Source organism: Nerophis ophidion, linkage group LG14, assembly GCF_033978795.1.
Source record: "Nerophis ophidion isolate RoL-2023_Sa linkage group LG14, RoL_Noph_v1.0, whole genome shotgun sequence".
In the NCBI taxonomy this organism is placed as follows: Eukaryota; Metazoa; Chordata; class Actinopteri; order Syngnathiformes; family Syngnathidae; genus Nerophis; species Nerophis ophidion.
Genome location: NC_084624.1, coordinates 44,247,428 through 44,270,409, shown reverse-complemented (window position 1 = coordinate 44,270,409; position 22,982 = coordinate 44,247,428). Strand labels below are relative to the sequence as shown.

The following is a 22,982-nucleotide window of genomic DNA, read 5'->3' as shown; positions in this document are numbered from 1 at the left end:
CTCTCACACTATTATGTCAGATCCACTATGGACTGGACTCATACTATTATGTTAGATCCACTATGGACTGGACTCTCACTATTATGTTAGATCCACTATGGACTGGACTCTCACTATTATGTTAGATCCACTATGGACTGGACTCTCACTATTATATTAGATCCACTATGGACTGGACTCTCACTATTATGTTAGATCCACTATGGACTGGACTCTCACTATTATGTTAGATCCACTATGGACTGGACTCTCACTATTATGTTAGATCCACTATGGACTGGACTCTCACTATTATATTAGATCCACTATGGACTGGACTTTTCACAATATCATGTTAGACCCTGTGATGGGGTGGCGACTTGTGCAGGGTGTACCCCGCCTTCCGACCGATTGTAGCTGAGATAAGCACCAGCGCCCCCTGCGATCCCAAAGGGAATAAGCCATAGAAAATGGATGGATGGATGGATGTTAGACCCGCTCGACATCCATTGCTTTCGGTCTCCCTAGAGGGGGGTGTGTTGCCCACACATGCGGTCTTCTCCAAGGTTTCTCATAGTCATTGTCAGCGACGTCCTTGCCCTTACGTATGTGGGCTCTGTACCACAGATGTCTTTGTGGCTTGTGCAGCCCTTTGAGACACTTGTGATGTATGGCTATGTAAATAAACATTGACTGATTGATTGATTGTGTTCAATCACTTGTTTTTGTTTCTGCATTTGTTACATTAGCTTGTCGGGAAAAGAACTGCGGCGCCAAGGAAAAGTGGATCTCAGCCCCAACAGAAGCGAGCAGACGGACCCGGTCAACGGTGAGTCGGCAGCAAAGGGCACCGAGAGGCGGGAGGGTCAGGGATCGCCGCCAAACCTCGGCAGACCCTTCTCCGTTCCTTTGGACTCCAAAATGGGGAGCGATGACAGCGGTGCCGGGTCCCCGAAGAGCAGCTCGCTGCAACGCTACAAAGACGGGCGCGCCTTTAAGGAGAAGCACGAGAAATGGCGGGGGAGGACGAGCGAGGAGTCCAGTCCAGAGGTGCACCGGCAGCGAGACAAACGTAAAGATAGCTTTCAGTAAGTGTCGGATTGCTGGTTTTTATTCCTTCATCCTGCATCCCTCTATAGTCATTTTTCCCCTCGGTTACAGGCAGAAGGGCAAGTCCATGTCAGCTGATGAACTGTCCAGGATCAGCTCGTCTGGTTCCGACAGCTCGCCGTCTGCCAGCGAGGTAACAACTTCCCAAAGCACCACCGTGACTTCACTCAGGCTCCTCATGTACAAACCCCGTTTCCATATGAGTTGGGAAATTGTGTTAGATGTAAATATAAACAGAATACAATGATTTGCAAATCCTTTTCAACCCATATTCAGTTGAATATGCTACAAAGACAACATATTTGATGTTCAAACTCATAAGCTTTATTATTTTTTGCAAATAATAATTAACTTAGAATTTCATGGCTGCAACAGGTGCCAAAGTAGTTGGGAAAGGGCATGTTCACCACTGTGTTACATCACCTTTTCTTTTAACAACACTCAATAAACGTTTGGGAACTGAGGAAAGTAATTGTTGAAGCTTTGAAAGTGGAATTATTTCCCATTCTTGTTTTATGTAGAGCTTCAGTCGTTCAACAGTCCGGGGTCCCCGCTGTCGTATTTTACGCTTCATAATGCGCCACACATTTTCAATGGGAGATAGGTCTGGAATCTAGGCGAGCCAGGGAAGTACCCGCACTCTTTTTTTTTTTTTTACGAAGCCACGCTGTTGTAACACGTGCTGAATGTGGCTTGGCATTAGGGATGATGTTTGATAAGAAATTATCGAGTTCGAGCCTATTATCGAATCCTTTTATCGAACCGATTCCTTATCGATTCTCTTATTGAGTCCAGATAGGTTGTTGTACATGGAAAAAAAAACATTTGGTTTAACTAAAGCTCACTTTTATTATATAAGAAAAAAATAAAATCTAATAAATATTGACTGTTACCCCCCTAAAAAAATAAGATAAAATAAATATTGACTGTTGTTACCCAAAGTATATTAAGTGGGATTTTTCAGAAAAACAAATATATACAATAACAAAAAAACAACTTGTCTCTGTGATCACTATAGGTGTATAAATAATAATAAAGTGTTAAATAAAATCAGTCCCTTAGGCACAAAACTGAAAATAATACAGCTCTCCAAAAAGTGCACTTCTGCTACTATTTGACATAAATGTTTGTTATGATGCTTTGACATTTTTGCACTTTATTTCTTTATTAAAAGAAAATTCTATGAAGAGAAAAGTTGTTTGCAAATGTGGTTACAATGCTAAAATATGAAAAGTTAAAGCTAAAAAAAGAAATACACTTTATTGACTTAGAATTATTTCTTTATGAGCTAGGGCAGCGGTCCCCAACCTTTTTGTATCTGCGGACCGGTCAAAGTTTAATAATTTGTCCCGCGGCCCGGGGGGGGTAATCCTTTTTTTTCTTCTTCTTTATCATGAAAAAGGGACATTTTTGTCATGAAAAAGGGAGGTTGGTGTACTAATTGTAAGTGTATATCGTGTTTTTCATGTTGATTTGATAAAAAATCATTTTTATTTTTATTTTTTTATAAAAATTAATAAAACAATCTTCTGCGGGCCACGGGAATATAACGACTACACTACCCAGCATGCAACGGGAGTGACGAGCATGCACGGTAGCCCCGAAAAGTGTTGTTGCATGTCGTCACCCGGCAGTAAACGCCAAGAACTGAGCCAGCACGCCTGGTCTGCATTGTCTTACTGAAATAAGCAGGGGCGTCCATGAAAAAGACGGCGCTTAGATGGCAGCATATGTTGTTCCAAAACCTGTATGTACCTTTCAGCATTAATGGTGCCTTCACAGATGTGTAAGTTACCCATGCCTTGGGCACTAATGCACCCCCATACCATCACAGATGCTGGCTTTTGAACTTTGCGTCGATAACAGTCTGGTTGGTTCGCTTCCCCTTTGGTCCGGATGACACCATGTCGAATATTTCCAAAAACAATTTGAAATGTGGACTCGTCGGACCACGGAACACTTTTCCACTTTGCATCAGTCCATCTTAGATGATCTCAGGCCCAGAGAAGCCGGCGGCGTTTCTGGATGTTGTTGATAAATGGCTTTCGCTTTGCATAGTAGAGCTCTTTAACTTGCACTTACAGATGTAGCGACCAACTGTATTTAGTGACAGTGGTTTTCTGAAGTGTTCTGAGCCCATGTGGTGATATCCTTTAGAGATTGATGTCGGTTTTTGATACAGTGCCGTCTGGGTGATCAAAGGTCACGGTCATTCAATGTTGGTTTCCGGCCATGCCGCTTACGTGGAGTGATTTCTCCAGATTCTCTGAACCTTTTGATGATATTATGGAGCGTAGATGTTGAAATCCCTAAGTTTCTTGCAATTGCACTTTGAGAAACGTTGTTCTTAAACTGTTTGACTATTTGCTCACGCAGTTGTGGACAAAGGGGTGTACCTCGCCCCATCCTTTCTTGTGAAAGACTGAGCATTTTTTGGGAAGCTGTTTTTATAGCCAATCATGGCACCCACCTGTTCCCAATTAGCCTGCACACCAGTGGGATGTTCCAAATAAGTGTTTGATGAGCGTTCCTCAACTTTATCACTATTTATTGCCACTTTTCCCAACTTCTTTGTCACGTGTTGCTGGCATCAAATTCTAATGTTGATGATAATGTTAATCAGTTTGAACATCAAATATGTTGTCTTTGTAGCATATTCAACTGAATATGGGTTGAAAATGATTTGCAAATCATTGTATTCCGTTTATATTTACATCCAACACAATTTCCCAACTCATATGGAAACGGGGTTTGTACATTACGCTAGCCCACCAGGATTGCGCTTCATCACCTTTCCTGGCTCCCGTCAGGTCAGGGTGCGCATGCGCAAGCATACCAGACGTAAGCGGCGCTTAGCCTACGCCCGCAGCGGTTTGATGGTTAACTTTGGCGGCTCCAAGGAGAGCGAGTACTGGAGCTTTCCGCTGCCGCCCATGAGCCCCCTGGGGCCCAATATGAAGACCTCGGCCAGTAGCGTGGACGTCCGCGGCCTCAAATCTCAGGTCAAGGTACGGACCGAGGGCCGACCCCCGGCCGACCCATGCATGCCTTGCATGTGTACGTGCTGCTCACACCTTGGCATTGTTGTGCTGGACTTGTTGTGCTTTGCAGTCTGGGACGGCATAAGAAGGTGGTGTTTTAAAAGCAAAACAACAAAAATGTATATTTCAGTCTCTGAAGCATGTGCTCATTCTTTAATTCTTACCAAAACTTTCTTGTTTTATACTTATTTTATGTGACCTCTGATAAATAATGTTGAGGATCCTAATAGGACAAAATAATGCTGATTTTGTTGCAAATCCAGAGTTTCCAGAAGGCTAATAAATTAGAGATGTCCGATAATATCGGACTGCCGATATTATCAGCCGATAAATGCTTCAAAATTTAATATCGGAAATTATCGGTATCAAAAATTAAAATGTTTGAGTTTTTAAAACGGCGCTGTGTACACGGACGTAGGGAGAAGTAGAGAGCGCCAATTAACCTTAAAGGCACTGCCTGTGCATGCCGGCCCAGTCACATAATATCTATGACTTTTCATACACACAAGTGAATGCGACGCATACTTGGTCAACAGCCATACAGGTCACACTGAGGGTGGCCGTATAAACAACTTTAACACTGTTACAAATATGTGCCACACTGTGAACCAACACCAAACAAGAATGACAAACACCTTTCGGGAGAACATCCGCACCGTAACACAACATAAACACAACAGAACAAATACCCAGACCCCCTTGCAGCACTAACTCTTCCGGGACGCTACAATATACAACCCCCCCCCACACACACACACACACACCTCAACCTCCTCGTTCTCTGAGGAGAGCACGTCCCAAATTCCAAGCTGCTGTTTTGAGGCATGTAAAATAAAATAATGCACTATGTGACTTCAATAATAAATATGGCAGTGCCATGTTGGCATTTTTTTCCATAACTTAAGTTGATTTATTTTGGAAAACCTTGTTACATTGTTTAATGCAGGGGTGCCCACACTTTTTCTGCAGGCGAGCTACTTTTCAATTGACCAACTCGAGGGGATCTACCTCATTTATATATATCATTTATATTTATTTATTTATGAAAGAGACATTTTTGTAAACAAGTTAAATGTGTTTAATGATAATACAAGCATGTGTAACACATATAGATGTCTTTCTTTCACGAAGACAAGAATATAAGTTGGTGTATTACCTGATTCTGATGACTTGCATTGATTGGAATCAGACAGTAATGATGATAACGCCCACATTTTCAAATGGAGGAGAAAAAAAGTTGTCCTTTCTGTACAATACCACATGAAAGTGGTTGTTTTTGGCATCGAATTCATCCAGCTTCCATACACTTTACAAGAAAAACATTGGCGGCAAATTCCGTAGCTTGCTTGATTGACATTCACGGCACCCGAGGGTCTTGTGAGATGACGCTGGCTGCTGCCAGTTCATTATTATGAAAAAATGACAGAGAGGAAGGCGAGAAACACTTTTTATTTCAACAGACTTTCGCGCCGTCCCTTCCGTCAAAACTCTAAAGGCCGACTGCACATTTCCTATCTTCACAATAAAAGCCCTGCTTCATGCTGCCTGCGCTAACAAAATAAGAGTCTCGGAATGCTGGCGTGCACAAGTGATGTGCACGCCAGCTTTCTGAGGGATCGCTTGTGCACGCCAGTTTTCCGAGACTCTGTATTTACTACTAACGAATTTTGAAACTGCATACAAATTACTTTTTAAACAAATATTTTTTAAATTAATTGTGTGGTGTTCGGGTCTGCGGAACCCATTTTCATTTTTTTTTATTAGAAGAAAAATGATACAATTAAATAGACTCACTGACTTTGGCTCATTTTCTGTGAAATCCATATATCAGAATACATATTTAATGACCACACACCATACACCCCTCCTACACATTTATATTACATATAAGGTGTCCGGGTCCACTGGACCTGGGGCTAATAGAAGTGTGGAAATTGATTTTCTGTGCAACACACACACATACACACGCACACACACACACAGCAGGCCTAGACAGGAGGAGGACAAAGTGTAGGTACACAGAACATCAGAGGGTCAAATGTGCGAGAAAATGAGAGCAGACAGTGTTGACAAACAATGTTGCAACCTTGTGTAGGAACCGCAGGTGCAAAAACACAAAAGATGAATCCCCATGGGATGCAGAAACCGGCAGAGAAACTTTCCGTGCAACATTCATATTGTTGTTACTCAGCCGGCGTTTGCGGGTCTGGACTGATGGACCCCTTGCATTTTGTGGCTTTTAAACCCCTTGCATTTTGTGGCTTTTAATGCCTCACAATCAAAGACTTTTATGTTAAAATACTGAACAGATGTTTAATGGATTAGTGGATGAGATCCGCCCGGAGTTCCTTAAGGCTCTGGTTGCTGTAGGCTGTTTTGGTTGACAAGACTCTGCAACATCGTTTGGACATCAGGGGCGGTACCTCTGAATTGGCAGACCGTGGTGGTGGTCCCTCTCTTTAAGAAGGGGCACCGTAGGGTGTGTTCCAACTATTGTGGGATCACACTCCTTAGCCTTCCCGGTAAGGTCGATTCAGGTGTACTGGAGAGGACGCTACACCGGATAGTCGAACCTCGGATTCAGGAGGAACAGTGTGGTTTTGGTCCTGGTCGTGGAACTGTGGACCAGCTCTATACTCTCCGCAGGGTCCTTGAGGGTGCATGGGAGTTTGCCCAACCAGTCTACATGTGCTTTGTGGACTTGGAGAAGGCTTTCGAACGTGTACCCTGGGAAATCCTGTGGGGGGTGCTCAGAGAGTATGGGGTATCGGACTGTCTGATTGTGGCGGTCCGCTCCCTGTATGATCAGTGTTAGAGCTTGGTCCGCATCACCAGCAGTAAGTCGGACACGTTTCCAGTGAGGGTTGGACTCTGCCATGGCTGTCCTTTGTCACCCATTCTTTTCATAACTTTTATGGACAGAATTTCTAGGCGCAGTCAAGGCGTTGAGGGTATCTAGTTTAGTGGCTGCAGGATTAGGTCTCTGCTTTTTGCAGATGATGTGGTCCTGATGGCTTCATCTGGCCAGGATCTTCAGCTCTCACTGGATCAGTTCGCAGCAGTGTGTGAAGCGACTGGGATGGGAAACAGAACCTCCAAGTCCAAGTCCATGGTTCTCACCCGGAAAAGGGTGGAGTGCCATCTCTGGGTTGGGGAGGAGACCCTGCCCCAAGTGGAGGAGTTCAAGTACCTTGGAGTCTTGTTCATAAGTGAGGGAAGAGTGGATTGTGTGGTCGACAAGCGGATCGGTGCGGCGTCTTCAGTATTGCGGACACTTTATCGATCTGTTGTGGTGAAGAAAGAGCTGAGCCGGTAGGCAAAGCTCTCAATTTACCGGTCGATCTACGTTCCCATCCTCACCTATGGTCATGAGCTTTGGCTTATGACCGAAAAGACAAGATCACGGGTACAAGCGGCTGACATGAGTTTCCTCCGCCGGGTGGCGGGGCTCTCCCTTAGAGATAGGGTGAGAAGCTCTGCCATCCGGGAGGAGCTCAAAGTAAAGCCGCTGCTCCTCCACATGGAGAAGTGAAGTGAATTATACTTATATAGCGCTTTTCTCTAGTGACTCAAAGCGCTTTACATAGTGAAACCCAATATCTGAGTTACATTTAAACCAGTGTGGGTGGCACTGGGAGCAGGTGGGTAAAGTGTCTTGCCCAAGGACACAACGGCAGTGACTAGGATGGCGGAAGCGGAAATCGAACATGTAACCCTCAAGTTGCTGGCACAGACGCTCTACCAACCGAGCTATGCCGCCTGACCAGATGAGGTGGTTAAGGCATCTGGTCAGGATGCCACCCGAGCTCCTCCCTAAGGAGGCGTTTCAGGCATGTCCGACCGGTAGGAGACCACAGGGAAGACCCAGGACACGTTGGGAAGACTATGTCTCCCGGCTGGCCTGGGAAGGCCTCGGGATCCCCCGACAGGAGCTGGACGAAGTGGTTGTGAAGAGGGAAGTCTGGGCTTCCCTGCTTAGGCTGCTGCCCCCGTGACCCCTACCTTGGATGGATGGATGTTTATTGGGATATGGTAAACATCTGTTCAGTATTTTAACATAAAAGTGTTTGATTGTGAGGCATTAAAAGCCACAAAATGCAAGGGGTCCATCAGACCCACAAAAGCTGGCTGAGTAACAACAATATGAACATTACACAAGGGTTATGGGACAAGTGGTAGAAAATGGATGGATATCAAACATAATTATTATTACTATGTGATCATATTGTGGTGAGTGTCATCCATAATAAAAACAGTTGCTCACAGTAAAACTAATTATTATTTTTATAATAAAAGCACTTAACTGTAGTGCTTTTATATTTTGGTAGTATTATTAGGTGTTTAAATGATGTGTGCATGGTGGTCAAAGTTGTTTTGCATGATGCTGAAATTGTTGTGGTGGTCTGGTGGCGGGAGGCCCGTGGATAATGAGCTTGCCTACCAACAGGTGTGGAAAAGGAAAACAAAGATATGTCCTTTATTTGACTCGTCTTCCTCTGCTCTAGATCCCTTCCGAGCCAGACGGATCTAGGTACAGCCTTCCTGCGACCCGCCCTAATGATGAGTCCATCGTCCAAAGATCCAACCAATCACATCTCACTACGCCCGATAAGTAAACAAAACAACTCTTCTAATAGAACACATTACTTTTCCACGTGGCGTTAAATGGTGATTGTATCTGCTGCAGAATTTGGTTTCTTAGCAGATTATTGCGAAAGCGACCAACGAAAGCAACCGCCATCAGTGAGACACCGTCTGAGGATAGAGCTAGTAGGTATCATTTCTTCAAACGTTAACTTCTGTTGTTGCCAGTGACGTGCTGTCACCAGGTGGCTTAACCACGGAATGTTTCAAAACGAAGTAATAAAACAAAATACGTTTTAATATTACTCTTTTGGTTTATGCTATGGGTGTAATTTAATTTGGCCCTTGAGGCAATATCAATTTAGCATTAGAGCTGGCCCGCCGGTGTTATACAGCGTTGGTGCCGCTGTAACACCGCATTCACCGCTAATACTCATACTTGCCAACCCTCCTAATTTTCCCGGTAGACTCCCGAAGTTCAGTGCCCCTCCTGAAAATCTCCCGGGGCAACCATTCTCCCGAATTTCTACCGATTCCCACCTGGACAACAATATTGGGGGCAGGCATTTAAGGCACTGCCTGTAGCGTTCTCTACAACCTGTCGTCACGTCCGCTTTTCCTCCATACTAACAGCGTGTCACATATTTGTGGCTTTTGCACACACACGCACAAGTGAATGCAAGGCATACTTGGTCAACAGCCATACAGGTCACACTGAGGGTGGCCGTATAAACAAATTAAGCACTGTTACAAATATGCGCCACACTGTTTATATTTTTTTATTATTATTATTATTTGAAACTGGATTTTGCATGTCACTAAAGTTATATAAGCCTTGTTTGTTCAATATTTAATGCAAAACTTGTTAGGGTCCCTTTTAAAAGGTTAATTTGTTCAACCTTGGCCCGCGGCTTTGTTCCGTTTAACATTTTGGCCCACTCTGTATTTGAGTTTGACACCCCTGGTTTATGCTTTCTATGTGATGTTGATGTGGTTCCTGTATAATTTGATAATTTTCATGGTCAAAATCGCGGAAATTCCATGTTTCCTGATCAAAACAATGCAGCAGATAAGAAGTGAGGCAGACACAGGTGGTGCCTCCACGGCTATACGAGGGGGCGTGTGGTCGAAAAGTCAGAATCTTAAACAGGAACAATATAGTTTGTTACAACAGTTTTGTTTACTCATAATCAGATAGTACAAAGTTGGATTGAATCGATATGAATTACAGACAGTGTCTCATGAGACGAGGGATTCACGGTGGCAGAGGGGTTAGTGCGTCTGCCTCACAATATGAAGGTCCTGAGTAGTCAGGGTTCAATCTTCAATCCCGGGCTGGGGATCTTTCTGTGTGGAGTTTGCATGTCCTCCCCGTGACTGCGTGGGTTCGCTCCGGGTACTCCGGCTTCTTCCCACCTCCAAAGACATGCACCTGGGGATAGGTTGATTGGCAACACTAAATTGGCCCTAGTGTGTGAATGTGGTCTGTCTATCTGTGTTGGCCCTGCGATGAGGTGGCGACTTGTCCAGGGTGTACCCCGCCTTCCACCTGATTGTAGCTGAGATAGGCACCAGCGCCCCCCGCGACCGCAAAGGGAATAAACGGTAGAAAATGGACGGATGAATTACAGACAGTGCGCTCTTATTCACTAATAAGAGCGCACATCAGGCTTGGTCTTCCCGTCTTATTTATACGTTCCATGATGACCTGATTTGTAACATAGCATCTTATGTAACGGTCCGATATTCAGGGTGACTTGACCTCTTAAGTCGTGCCCCTCCCAATGCATCTAGGTGAAAGTTACCCAAAACAGATTTAGGACAGAAATTAGCCACTACAGGCGCATGCTTGTTGCCACGTGGAAAAGGCAGGTCTTGAGGCAGCAAGTACCTCTGCCTCAAGGTAGGGGGCGATACATTGTCAACTTGCAGTTCAATGCCTCAGCAGTACTCTGACTCGCCACACTGGGAGAAGTGAGGGCGCTCAAGCTAGCAGACGCAGGTCTCTCCAGTGGAAGCCAGTATTTTTTTATTTTATTTTTGTTTAACTGTATTTATAACAAACATGGCATTTTTATTAGAGTAAGCCAGCGTTTGTGGGTGTTTTTGTATCAGTTGCAAAAATATTGTTTAATTTGTTGGAATGAAATTTAATTAAATGAACGTTTCTGCCAATATGGAGGATTATATATTGTATCCAAGATGAAATACTTCTCTAAACTGGACTTTAAGACAAAATGAATGCGATCATACAAAGTATGTTTTCATGGAGAATAGCTGTTGCTGCTTCAGATACAAATACAGCAGGGGTGTCCAAAGTGCGGCCCGCAGCTAATCGTTTACCGGCCCGCCACACATTCTGCAAAAATTGCAAAATTGATAGTATTGCAAAAAACAAAACAAAAAACGTTTTAAAAAATTGGAATGAGGTGAAATCTAATGAGAAAAAGTGGTAATAATGGCATTTTTTTTTTGTTCCTTTTGTCTCTATTTTATTTTTCCATTGCTCGAAAAAAAAAAAGGACTAAAAAATCTGTTAGAATGAATTATTACTTAAAAATGATCACTTTAAAATGTTTTATGTGGAAAAAATATTGCATATGTTGTGTGGTTGCCGTACAAAAACATCAAAGTTTTGACAAAAGAGCATAAAACAAATAAAATAATAGTTCAAACCTAAAATTGACAGATATAATGGAGGTTGATCTTGAAATTTAAGTGTTAAAAGTAAAAAAAACTAATAAAAATGTATCACTTTATTAGTGGGGAATCTTTCGGATCTAATTTTTAGTAGGATTTTATTTAACTTTTCACTGTGATAACTCTATTAAATAATTAAAATCAATGATGTCCTGCATTATTGATCTTTGAGGGCTTTAATTGCTAAATAAAGGAACTCTCCTGAAGGAATCAATAAAGTACTATCTATATATCTAAATACTGCATATTTCAGTTTTATGATAAAAAAACAAAGTTGTCTTTGACAGAAAAGGCATAAAACCTTATTTGTTTTACTTTATATCAACCTCAAGTTGATATACAGATTTACTGTAAGCATTAAATTAAAAAAAATAATAATAATTTGACTTATTTTTAACATTGTTTTTGTGACTGACACCCTCTATGCTCCCCAGGAGCCCTAAGGATTAAAAAAAAAAAAAATCCATATATTTTGTTATGGTTTGAAAATGAAAAATATCAAAATGGCCCTCGCATGCTTAAATTTTTCCGTGTGCGGCCCTCTGTGGAAAAAGTTTGGACACCCCTGAAATACGGATAGGTAAATTACACTCACAATAATTGATTTATTTTGTTAAAAGCAAATGGGACCAAAAAGTATTTCATAACAACTTTATCAAATACTTTTTGGACCCATTCATCATATCAGTATGATCACGTTTTTATGAGAGCGAATAACTCCCTTTTTTTTTTTTTTTGCTGTAACCCTAATGTGCAACCTAAATCAACAATGACTAGAGTGGCACATATGAATTTAAGTAAAAAAAGAAAAAAAGTATGTATGCCTCACCTGGTGTTTAGTTCACTGTAAGTCACTGGTTGTTACTGATAAACAAAATAAAAGGAGTCAGAATATTGTTTGTCTTGCTGCCCTCTGGTGGTGGTTTTCATATGACTGTTGTCTCCTGTCGTCCCCCTTCAGTAACCTTGCCCAGGTACACGCCTCTGACCTACCACTTGCCAGACCAGCACTCCGCCCGGGTCACTCGCAACCCCACCATCAAAATCAGCCGGGCCACTCGGGGCCTGCAGTGGAACGCCTCTCTGGAACGCGAGATCACCAACCCCAAAGAGCTACGCAACCTGGACGAGTTTCTTGGCAACCAAGTGAGCGAATAATGTGGAGGCATGGGGGGGGAGATACTAAATACTTCATACTCTGGGCAACTAAACGTACCTGTTAGGAGAGATTTGAGATGGAGTCCAAGTTCATGCTGTTATGGTACATTGCCGTTTGGTAAGTGCATTGCCGTTTGGTAATTGTCAGTTATATTTAAAAGCTTCACCTCCAAAAACATTTTTTCTTTCCCCAATCTCTGTCAAGCGACCACTACAATGGGCGTCTAGTGGATCTAGCTTAATATTGTGAGAGTCCGGTCCATATTGGATCTAATATAGAGTCCAGTCCATAGTGGATCTAACATAATAGTGAGAGTCCAGTCCATAGTAGATCTAACAGAATAGTAAGAGTCCAGTCCATAGTGGATCCAGCTTAATATTGTGAGAATCCAGTCCATAGTGGATCTAACATAATAGTGTGAGAGTTCAGTCCATAGTGGATCTAACATAATAGTGTGAGAGTTCAGTCCATAGTGGATATATCTTAATATTGTGAGAGTCTGGTCCATATTGGATCTAACATAGTAGTGTGAGAGTCCAGTACATATTGGATCTAACATAGTGAGAGTCCAGTCCATAGTGGATCTAACATAATAGTGTGAGAGTCCAGTCCATATTGGATCTAACATAGTGAGAGTCCAGTCCATAGTGGATCTAAGAGAAGAGTGAGAGTCCAGTCCATAGTGGATCCAACATAATAGTGAGAGTCCAGTCCAAAATGGATCTAACATAATAGTGAGAGTCCAGTCCATAGTGGATCTAACATAATAGAGTCCAGTCCATAGTGGATCTAACATAATAGTGTGAGAGTCCAGTCCATAGTGGATCTAACATAATAGTGTGAGAGTCCAGTCCATTGTGGATCTAGCTTGATATTGTGAGAGTCTGGTCCAAATTGGATGTAACATAATAGTGTGAGAGTCCAGTCCATAGTGCATCTAGCTTAATATTGTGAGAGTCTGGTCCATATTGGATCCAACATAGTGAGAGTCCAGTCCATAGTGGATCTAAGAGGAGTGAGAGTCCAGTCCATAGTGGATCTAACATAATAGTGAGAGTCCAGTCCATAATGGATCTAACATAATAGTGAGAGTCCAGTCCATAGTGGATCTAACATAATAGTGAGAGTCTAGTCCATAGTGGATCTAACATAATAGAGTCCAGTCCATAGTGGATCTAACATAATAGTGTGAGAGTCAAGTCCATAGTGGATCTAACATAATAGAGTCCAGTCCATAGGGTATCTTCTTGTGTGCGCAGTTGTGCACTGCACTTTCTAACAGCCATAGATGTTATTGTCACATGCATGTACAGTATAAATGGCATTATTGTCCTGTTTAAGAGTATCACAACATTGATGTTTACGGCAGACAAACTGCTTTACGGTAGACAAAAACGTGACTGCTGTTGTTGTGTGTTGTTACCGCGCTGGGAGGACGTTAATGAAACTGCCTAACAATAAACCCACATAAGAAACCAAGAACTCACCCTCGATCGTTCTACAGTTATAACGTCATTGGGCAGACACGCTGTTTATATTGTGGGAAAGCGGACATGAAAACAGGCTGTCGACACGTCACTCTGGTCCGCATGGAGCTGGAGGGGGCGTGGCCTCAAGCTCCGCCTGAATTTCGGGAGATTTTCGGGAGAAAATTTGTCCCGGGAGGTAATGGGGGGGAGGCGCTGAATTTTGGGAGTCTCCCGGAAAATCCAGGAGGGTTGGCAAGTATGCCTTACACAAAAAGTAAAAAATAACATACTTGCTTCAGCAGCACAATACTAGTGTTGAAGTTGTAGGAGATGTCTCAAAACCTCTGTACATTAAAGGCTCCCTCTCTATACGATGCCTGGTACTCTCTGCAAATGAGTGCTGCAATTCATATTCAAATCACTGGCCACAATATTAAGTACAAACTGTAAAAATGCATTTCAAACTACAACCACAATAACAAACACTGTTAAATTGGCCCTGTTTTTTGGGCTTTATTTTTTTACTTTTTATTGAAACCTTAATGGATCCTTTTACCTTCCAGGTGAACGACTTGCGAACACGAATAAAAGAGCTGTCGCAAACAGAAGACATCTTCCTCACAGCCACCATGCAGTTCAGAGAGACTCTCAAAGGCATGTTCTCTGTGCAGGTCAGGGCACGGTTGCACACCTTCTTCACCTTGTGTTTCACCCCCGTTCGAAAATACTAACGATGCACTCTACAGAAGCCTCAAATCCACTACAAAGACCTGATGAAAGGCTACCAGAACAAAGTCACCTCTCTAGCCGGGCCCAAGCAGAAGAACGAGGTCTCGCTCGTGGTCAACTTGTTCCAGTCCATGCTGGACGGCTTCATCCGGGGGGAAATGAAGCGGTTGGATTCGGAGCCGGTCAAGGTAATGGTCGCTCTCTTCGTTTCCCATGCACGTAGAAGGAAAAGCTCCGCCTCCTATTCCGAGATGCGCACTTTGGGTGGCGCGAGACTTAAATGTGGCCGTTTCCTTTCAAATCTGGCTTTTAGACTTCGACATAACACACTTTAATGTGAATTATATTTATATAGTGTGAATTATATTTATATAGCGCTTTTCTCTAGTGACTCAAAGCGCTTCTACATAGTGAAACCCAATATCTAAGTTACATTTAAACCAGTGTGGGTGGCACTGGGAGCAGGTGGGTAAAGTGTCTTGCCCAAGGACCCAACGGCAGTGACTAGGATGGCGGAAGCGGGAATCGAACCTGCAACCCTCAAGTTGCTGGCACGGCCGCTCTACCAACCGAGCTATGATCCATGATGGAAATTGTTCCACACAGTTGCTCAGTTACAATGATGGAAAGTGTAAGGATGGAAAGGACAATGCAGGTATAAATAGACTAAATATAGCGATATAAAATACAACATATGTAATATTTACATAATATATGTACAGTATATTATATATACTGATATATTATGTTTATATCATATAAGAATGACCATGTACAATATTACATTATATGTGACAGCTGCAGCATAAAATAGAGAGTAAATCCATCAGAAAATAGACATTATAAACAAAGAGAAGGTGTCAGGTAATAAACATCATCTATTGCTGTATGGCGAGTGATTATACAGCTGGATGGAATGCAGAATGAAGGAGTTCTTGAATGGTAACCAAGCTGAAGGAGCCTGTTGGAGTATGAACTCTGCTGTCCCTCAATTGTCTGGTGGAGTTGGTGGGCAGGATTGTCCAAAGTCCTATCCCTCCCTGACACAAACGTCTAACTGCTTGCCGATAGTTTGGCCGGCTTTCTGGATCAGTTCGTCAATCCGGTTTGAGTCCCTTTTGCTGGTGCTGCGCCCCCAACAAACCACTACAAAGTACAGGGCACTGGCCACAACAGACTGATAAAATATCTCCAACAGCTTGCTGCACACATTAAAGGACCTAAGCTTCCTCGGGGAAAAAAAGAGTCTGCTCATGGCCTTCTTGTAAACAGCTTTGCAGTTGCCCTTCCAGTCTAGTCTGCTGTTCAAGTGGACTCCCAAGTACTTGTACTGCCCCACTACTCCCTCCTCCCGGCCCTGGATCTTGATGGGCTCCACCGGGGTCATCCTTTTCTTGAAGTCAATGACCAGCTCCTTGGTCTTATCCACATTAAGGACCAGATGGTTCGCCTGAGACCACTCCACAAAGTCAGCGATCTGTTTCCTGTACTCCAATTTTAACGTATTCTTCCATCAACTGAGGTACTTTTGCTCTTAAGCGCCCCAGGAAGGTGAAACATTGTTTCACTTGAAGGTTGGATGCAGTTTACCTCACACAAAATACAACAATAAAGGAACTTCCAGATTTGTCTATGTGATCCCCTCTAATGGAGACATTTCCAAAAAGGACCATAATGCCACTCTGCATTAACAATAGAAAATCAAAATTGATTGGTTACCTGCTGTGTCTTGTCTGCCTGAGTGGGAATGGAGGCGGGCATGACACAAACACCCACGCTTGTGTGTTGTTCGGGTCTGTTGGACCCGTTTTCATTTTTTATTAAAAGAAACATTTTAAAATTAAGTAATTTTTGAAACTGAGACTCAGTTTTCTGTGAAGAACATATATCAGAATACATATTTAATAACCACACACCATACCCCCCCCTACACATTTATATTACATATAAGATGTCTGGGTCCACTGGACCCGAGGCTAATAGAAGTGTGGAAATTGATGTTCCGCGTACCACACACACACAGCAGGCCTAGACAAGAGGAGGACAGAGTGTTGGTACACAGAACATCAGAGGGTCAAATGTGCGAGAAAATGAGAGCAGACAGTGTTGACAAACAATGTTGCAACCTTGTGTGGGAACCGCAGGTGCAGAAAACACAAAAAAAGAATCCCAGTGGGATGCAGAAACTGGCAGAGAAATTTTCCGTGCAAATGTTCATATTGTTGTTACTCAGCCAGTGTTTGTGGGTCGGATGGGCCCCTTGCATTTTGTGGCTTTTAATGCCCAAACCGTAATCATAAAGTGATGTTATTTTATTAAAGAAATACCAATAAAGGTATATTTTACAAACAGAAAATTACAGGAATGTACACATGATCCCATGTTTACATCTCATTGTGCAACATGTGAATGTTTTGGTGGGAACTAAATGAGATATCGGAAAGGGGTACATATTATTTCCAAAGCAGGACCCCCACCCAGACATACAATAATAGTACACAGCTCAAGAGGTGGGCCAAAACACTTATATTAGAAGATAGGGTCCGGGGCATGACGTTAAAGTGCATCCGGCAGTGGAGGCTCCTTTACGGGGTCTTGGGGCACTAGGAGGATAACCCTTTTACTACTGTTACTCCTGGTGGCCCTTGGCAAAGGCCTTGTACCTGACGGCCCCCTAGCCAGGGATATGGCGAAGACCTCATTGGCGGAGCAGGCGGGAGACGGTTGATTTAAGAACTACCACAACGGCGGAGGAAGGCTGCAGCAGAAAATGGTCCGCAGTCGTCTTTGACTCCATGCCACTGGACCCTGACCCGATTCTGTCAAGGATCGTTTGGTGACTGTCTGTGCACCAGTCTCCCCACGTAAAACAAAGTCACGCACAGGCATCCTCCATGAAGGGATACCCCCCTGCCAGGAGGATTGTCATACTCTCTTTGAGTGACCGCCGATGATTGGAAAATAATCTCAAGGAAATGACTGCTGTCATTTGATTATAATAATAAAAGATTGAACTTGTTATTTAGTCAGGTTTGGGACAGGTGTGCTGCAGGTGTGACCACAGTGCATGTGCACGTCTGACGTCGCTCACATGCGTGCCACTGAATGCTCAAGGAGTTTTTGTGTTTGCTCACGCATATGGAAAATTAGAGGGAACATTGGGGGGGTATCCATAATACGCAGACAGGAAGAAGTTTTTGTTTACATGATGAGTCGGGCGTGTCTTGACCTCTGCCGAACCACTGAGGCCGACTCGCCGTACCCCTTGGGTTCCATCGAAACCCAGGTTAAGAACCACTGAGTAATATTAAAGCTGCAAGTAGCGATGGACTGCACCAACTTTTCCTGGTGTTTCCTGCCTTTACCTGCACATTACCTACCTTCCCTGCATCCTGGGGTCACACTGGTGCTTCTTTTCTTTCACCCATACATGCTGGTGCTTCCTGCCATCACCCAGACAACACATCTTTACCTGCACATGACCTACCTTCTCTGTATCCTGGAGTCAAGCTGGTGCCTCCTCCTTCCACCCAGTCAACATATCTTTACCCGCACAGTACCTACCTTCTCTGCATTGTGTGGTCACGCTGGTGCTTCCTGCTTTTAAGCGGCCATCTTGAGACGGCAGCAGCATCAGCAGCGCAGAGGTTCTTTGAAGGCTCATAAAATCAAAACCGTAGCAGTAATTAAAACTCTTTCATCAACTTTTAATCAGAAGAGTTCAATCTCTCCTGTGCGAGTTTGAAGCCGACACAACAAATGCGCTCAGAGGAGATAATGTTTGCAAAAAGGTTTATGGGTTTTTTCCAAAACTTTTGTTTTGTAGTTCAATTTTAGGACTAGATAGAACAATTCAATGATACAAAATAACCTGAGTAGAGTGGAAATAATAGGCTACCTCCTTCAGAGCTGCTTCAGAACGGTTGTGGTGTTGGACCTGGTTGGGTAGGATTGCAAGATGGGGGGCAGGGAGGAGGAATGAGGAATGGTTGTCAGCTTCATTGGGGTCATCAGGTGGGCACCCTCCTTCAGTGGCATTTCAATGATAGGCCCAGGACACCTCCAGAGGGCTCATCGGCAACAGCTGGCGTCCCAGGTGAGCCCCCCTCTGCCTTTTAACCATTATGTGATGTAGGTCTTACTAGATCCCCAGATGGCGTCTCTCCTCTTCACCCAGGTGTAGGTGTAATTGCCTACTTCCTGTTGATTTTTGATGAAGGATGTCAATTAATGAAATGTAGGTCTAAGTGAGACCTACATAGAGGTTTTTGTTTCATGTCTCTACGACATTCCTACTGGAAGTTACAAGCAGTTAGGTCTGTGTTTTCTTCCCAATAGCAGTTTTGTAAGTGTTTTATTCCTAGGGGGCGCTAGAGCGCAATTTTGAGTTTGGGGTTTTGTTTTTTTATTAGATTGCAATTTTGACCAGTCCTGGTGTGTGTGTCGAGTTTGGTGAGTTTTGAAGCATTTTAAGGGGGTCAAATTACAGCTCAGAGGCAAAAATTTAGTTTTTTAGGAAACTTTTGTTTTGAAGGGGTTTTTGCCAACTTCCTGTTGTTTTTTTTGCTGAAGGATGTAAGTGTATGAAATGTAGGTCTAAGTTAGAACTACATAGAGGTTTTTGTTTCATGTCTCTACGACATTCCTAACTGAAGTTACAAGCAGTTTTGTCTGTGTTTTTTCCTAGGGGGCGCTAGAGCGGAGTTTTGGGGTTTGTTTTTTTTAATAGATGGCAATTTTTGCCAGTCCTGATGTGTGTGTGTGTGTGTCAAATATGGTGAGTTTTGAAGCATGTTAAGGGGGTCAAATTACAGCTCAAAGAGGCGGTGGTATAATAATAATAAAACCTTAGAAATACAATAGGGTCCTCTGCCCCAAAGGGACATTCGGTCCCAAATTAATCACATGAGCTCGCCTGAATAGGAAAAATGTTCGTAACGCCAAGTTAAGAAAAACACTCTGCTGCAAACGGGAAAATATGGCCCTTAGTAAATTTGATGTTCTGCACTGCAGAGAAGAATTTACACTTCTGGCTACTTCCATCTTTTTGCAGGCTTCCAAGACGACCAAGAAGAGAAGGAAAAAGGACAAATGTGTAAGTTGACCCACTCCAATATCTTTTTAAATGCAGTTCTTCTCTGATAGGGATGGGGGGAGCATGGGGCCTCTGGTTTGGGCGGCCTATCAGATTGTTGGGGTGCCACCCACTAAACACGCCTTTGAGGGGAACATGCTTTATTAGTGTCACGTAGAATCATGCTTCGAGAAGCTGTCACTACAAAACCTGCCCATTGTAGCTATTAATTTGACTATTGCGCCCTGAAAAAAATTTTGTAGGTTTTAATGTTTCATAAATTGTGCATCTGAGTTAATATTGCTCATCAATTTAAATGTATTGTTTATTAAAGTCCTACTGAAAGCCACTACTAGCGACCACGTAGTCTGATAGTTTATATATCAATGATGAAATATTAACATTGCAACACATGCCAATACGGCCTTTTTAGTTTACTAAATTGCAATTTTAAATTTCCGTCGAAGTATCCTGTTGAAAACGTCGCGTATGATGACGTGTGCGCGTGACGTCACCGGTTGTAGCGGACATGTTCTTCCAGCCCAATCCAAGCTGTAAGTCGTTTGCTTTAATCGCATAATTACACAGTATTCTGGACATCTGTGTTGGTGAATCTTTTGCAATTTGTTCAATTAATAATGGAGACGTCAAAGAAGAAAGATGTAGATGGGAAGCGGTGTATTTCAGCTGCCTTTAGTAACACAAACACAGCCGGTGTTTCCTTGTTTACATTCCCGAAGGTGAAGCTTTGCTATGGAACAGAGCGGTCACGCAAACATGGTTCCCGAGCAGATGTCAACCGGCAGGTTTCGGTGAGAAAATTGTGGTAATAAGTCGGCTCTTACCGTAAACAGCTGCGGACTCTTACCTCCTTCCACCGGAGACACTGGCGGTCACCACACCCGTGACCACACTCCTCTGACTTTCAGGTACGATATAATCTCACTAAAACACTAGTAACACAATAAGCAGATAAGGGATTTTCCAGAATTATCCTAGTAAATGGGTCTAATATCATCTGAATCGCTCCCACTGCCCTCGCTTTTATTTATTTATTTTTTAGTCCTTCACTCTCACTATCCTCATCTACGAATCTTTCATCCTAGCTCAAATTGATGAGGAAATCTTCGCTTTCTCGGTCCGAATCACTCTAGCTTCTAGTGGCCATGATTGTAAACAATGTTCTGATGTGAGGAGCTCCGCAACCCGTGACGTCACGCGCACATCGTCAGCTACATCCGGTACAGGCAAGGCTTTTTTATTAGTGACCAAAAGTTGCAAACTTTATCGTCGATGTTCTCTACTAAATCCTTTCAGCAAAAATATGACAATATCGCGAAATGATCAAGTATAACACATAGAATGGACCTGCTATCCCTGTTTAAATAAGAAAATCTCATTTCAGTAGGCCTTTAAATGTCTTCGGTTTAAGGAGTACTTTTTTTTTTTTTTCAGAAACATTGATGCACTTTACATGTTTTCTAGGGATGTCCGATAATATCGAGACTGCCGATATTATCGGCCGATATATGCTTTAAAATGTCATATCGGAAATTATCGGTATCTGTTTCAAAACGTTAAATGTATGACTTTTTAAAACGCCGCTGTGTACACGGACGTAGGGAGAAGTAGAAAACGCCAATAAACCTTAAAGGCACTGCCTTTGCGTGCCGACCCAGTCACATAATATCTATGGCTTTTCACACACACAAGTGAATGCAAGCATACTTGGTCAACGGCCATACAGGTCACACTGAGGGTGGCCGCATAAACACCTTGAACACTGTTACAAATATGCGCTACACTGTGAACCCACACCAAACAAGAATGACTAACACATTTCGGGAGAACATCCGCACTGTAACAGAACATAAACACAACAGAACAAATACCCAGAACCCTTTGCAGCACTAACTCTTCCGAGACGCTACAATATACACCCCCCGCTACCCCCTACCAAACCCCGCCCACCTCAACCTCCTCATGCTCTCTCAGGGAGAGCATGTCCCAAATTCCAAGCTGCTGTTTTGAGGCATGTTAAAAAAATATAATGCACTTTGTGACTTCAGTAATAAATATGGCAGTGCCATGTTGGCATTTTTTTCCATAACTTGAGTTGATTTATTTTGGAAAAACTTGTTACTCAGTGGCCTAGTGGTTAGAGTGTCCGCCCTGAGATCGGTAGGTCGGGAGTTCAAATCCCGGCCGAGTCATACCAAAGACTATAAAAAAGGGACCCATTACCTCCCTGCTTGGCACTCAGCATTAAGGGTTGGAATTGGGAAATCACCAAAAATGATTCCCGGGCGCGGCACCGCTGCTGCCCACTGCTCCCCTCACCTCCCAGGGGGTGAACAAGGGTTATGGGTCAAATGCAGAGAAGAATTTTGCCACACCTGGTGTGTGTGTGAAAATTATTGGTACTTTAACTTACATTGTTTAATGCATCCAGCGGGGTATCACAACAAAATTAGGCATAATAATGTGTTCATTCCACCACTGTATATATCTGTATCGGTTGATATCTGTATCGGTAATTAAGAGTTGGACAATATCGGATATCTGCAGAAAAGCCATTATCGGACATCTCTAATTTTTTCTATTACATACTAAAAAAAATAATTACAATTATTCTCTGTATGTTGATCTATAGTTCTTTTCTGTTTTCTTTATATACAAATGATATTATTTAAACAGTAGTCGCGGGGTTGGGGGGGGGGGGGGGGGGCACAATGATTTCTTCTTCCAACACTGCAAAAAGTCAGAGTTCAAAAACAAGAAAAAAAAATAGAAAAATGAGGGGTATTTTATTTGATCTAAGCAAAATTATCTGCCAATAGAACAAGAAAATTTGTCTTGTCAAGACTTCCCAAAACGAGTAAAATGAGCTAACCTCAATAAAGTCAAAAATACCTTAAAGTAAGTATATTCTCACTAATAACAAGTGCACTTTTCTTGGTAGAAAAAAACAAAACTTTTTGCTCAATATGTTGAAAAATAGTCTTTAAGTAAATGCTCGTGCCATTATCTTGACATAATATGTGCTCGGTATTATGATTATTTTTTTCGAGCTTGAAGTAAAAATGTATTACTTTAAAAAAGTAGTTTTATACTTGTGCAACAGTTGATATTCTAGT

General features: G+C 42.8%; 1 protein-coding gene across 7 annotated transcripts in view; it reads left to right on the top strand.

The window, feature by feature from the left end:
- Positions 1-22,982, top strand: part of myo9b (myosin IXb) — a 138,618-nt gene that overhangs the window by 95,041 nt on the left and 20,595 nt on the right. For 6 of the 7 annotated variants that reach the window (XM_061920830.1, XM_061920829.1, XM_061920828.1 and 3 more), the window contains exons 24-32: positions 729-1,067; positions 1,141-1,222; positions 3,900-4,097; positions 8,636-8,742; positions 8,818-8,900; positions 12,376-12,560; positions 14,606-14,713; positions 14,789-14,959; positions 19,825-19,866. In XM_061920830.1, coding sequence (XP_061776814.1) covers positions 729-1,067; positions 1,141-1,222; positions 3,900-4,097; positions 8,636-8,742; positions 8,818-8,900; positions 12,376-12,560; positions 14,606-14,713; positions 14,789-14,959; positions 19,825-19,866 — 1,315 coding nt within the window. The remainder of the gene's footprint in view (positions 1-728; positions 1,068-1,140; positions 1,223-3,899; positions 4,098-8,635; positions 8,743-8,817; positions 8,901-12,375; positions 12,561-14,605; positions 14,714-14,788; positions 14,960-19,824; positions 19,867-22,982) is intronic. The other variant, XM_061920834.1, reaches the window with a different exon arrangement.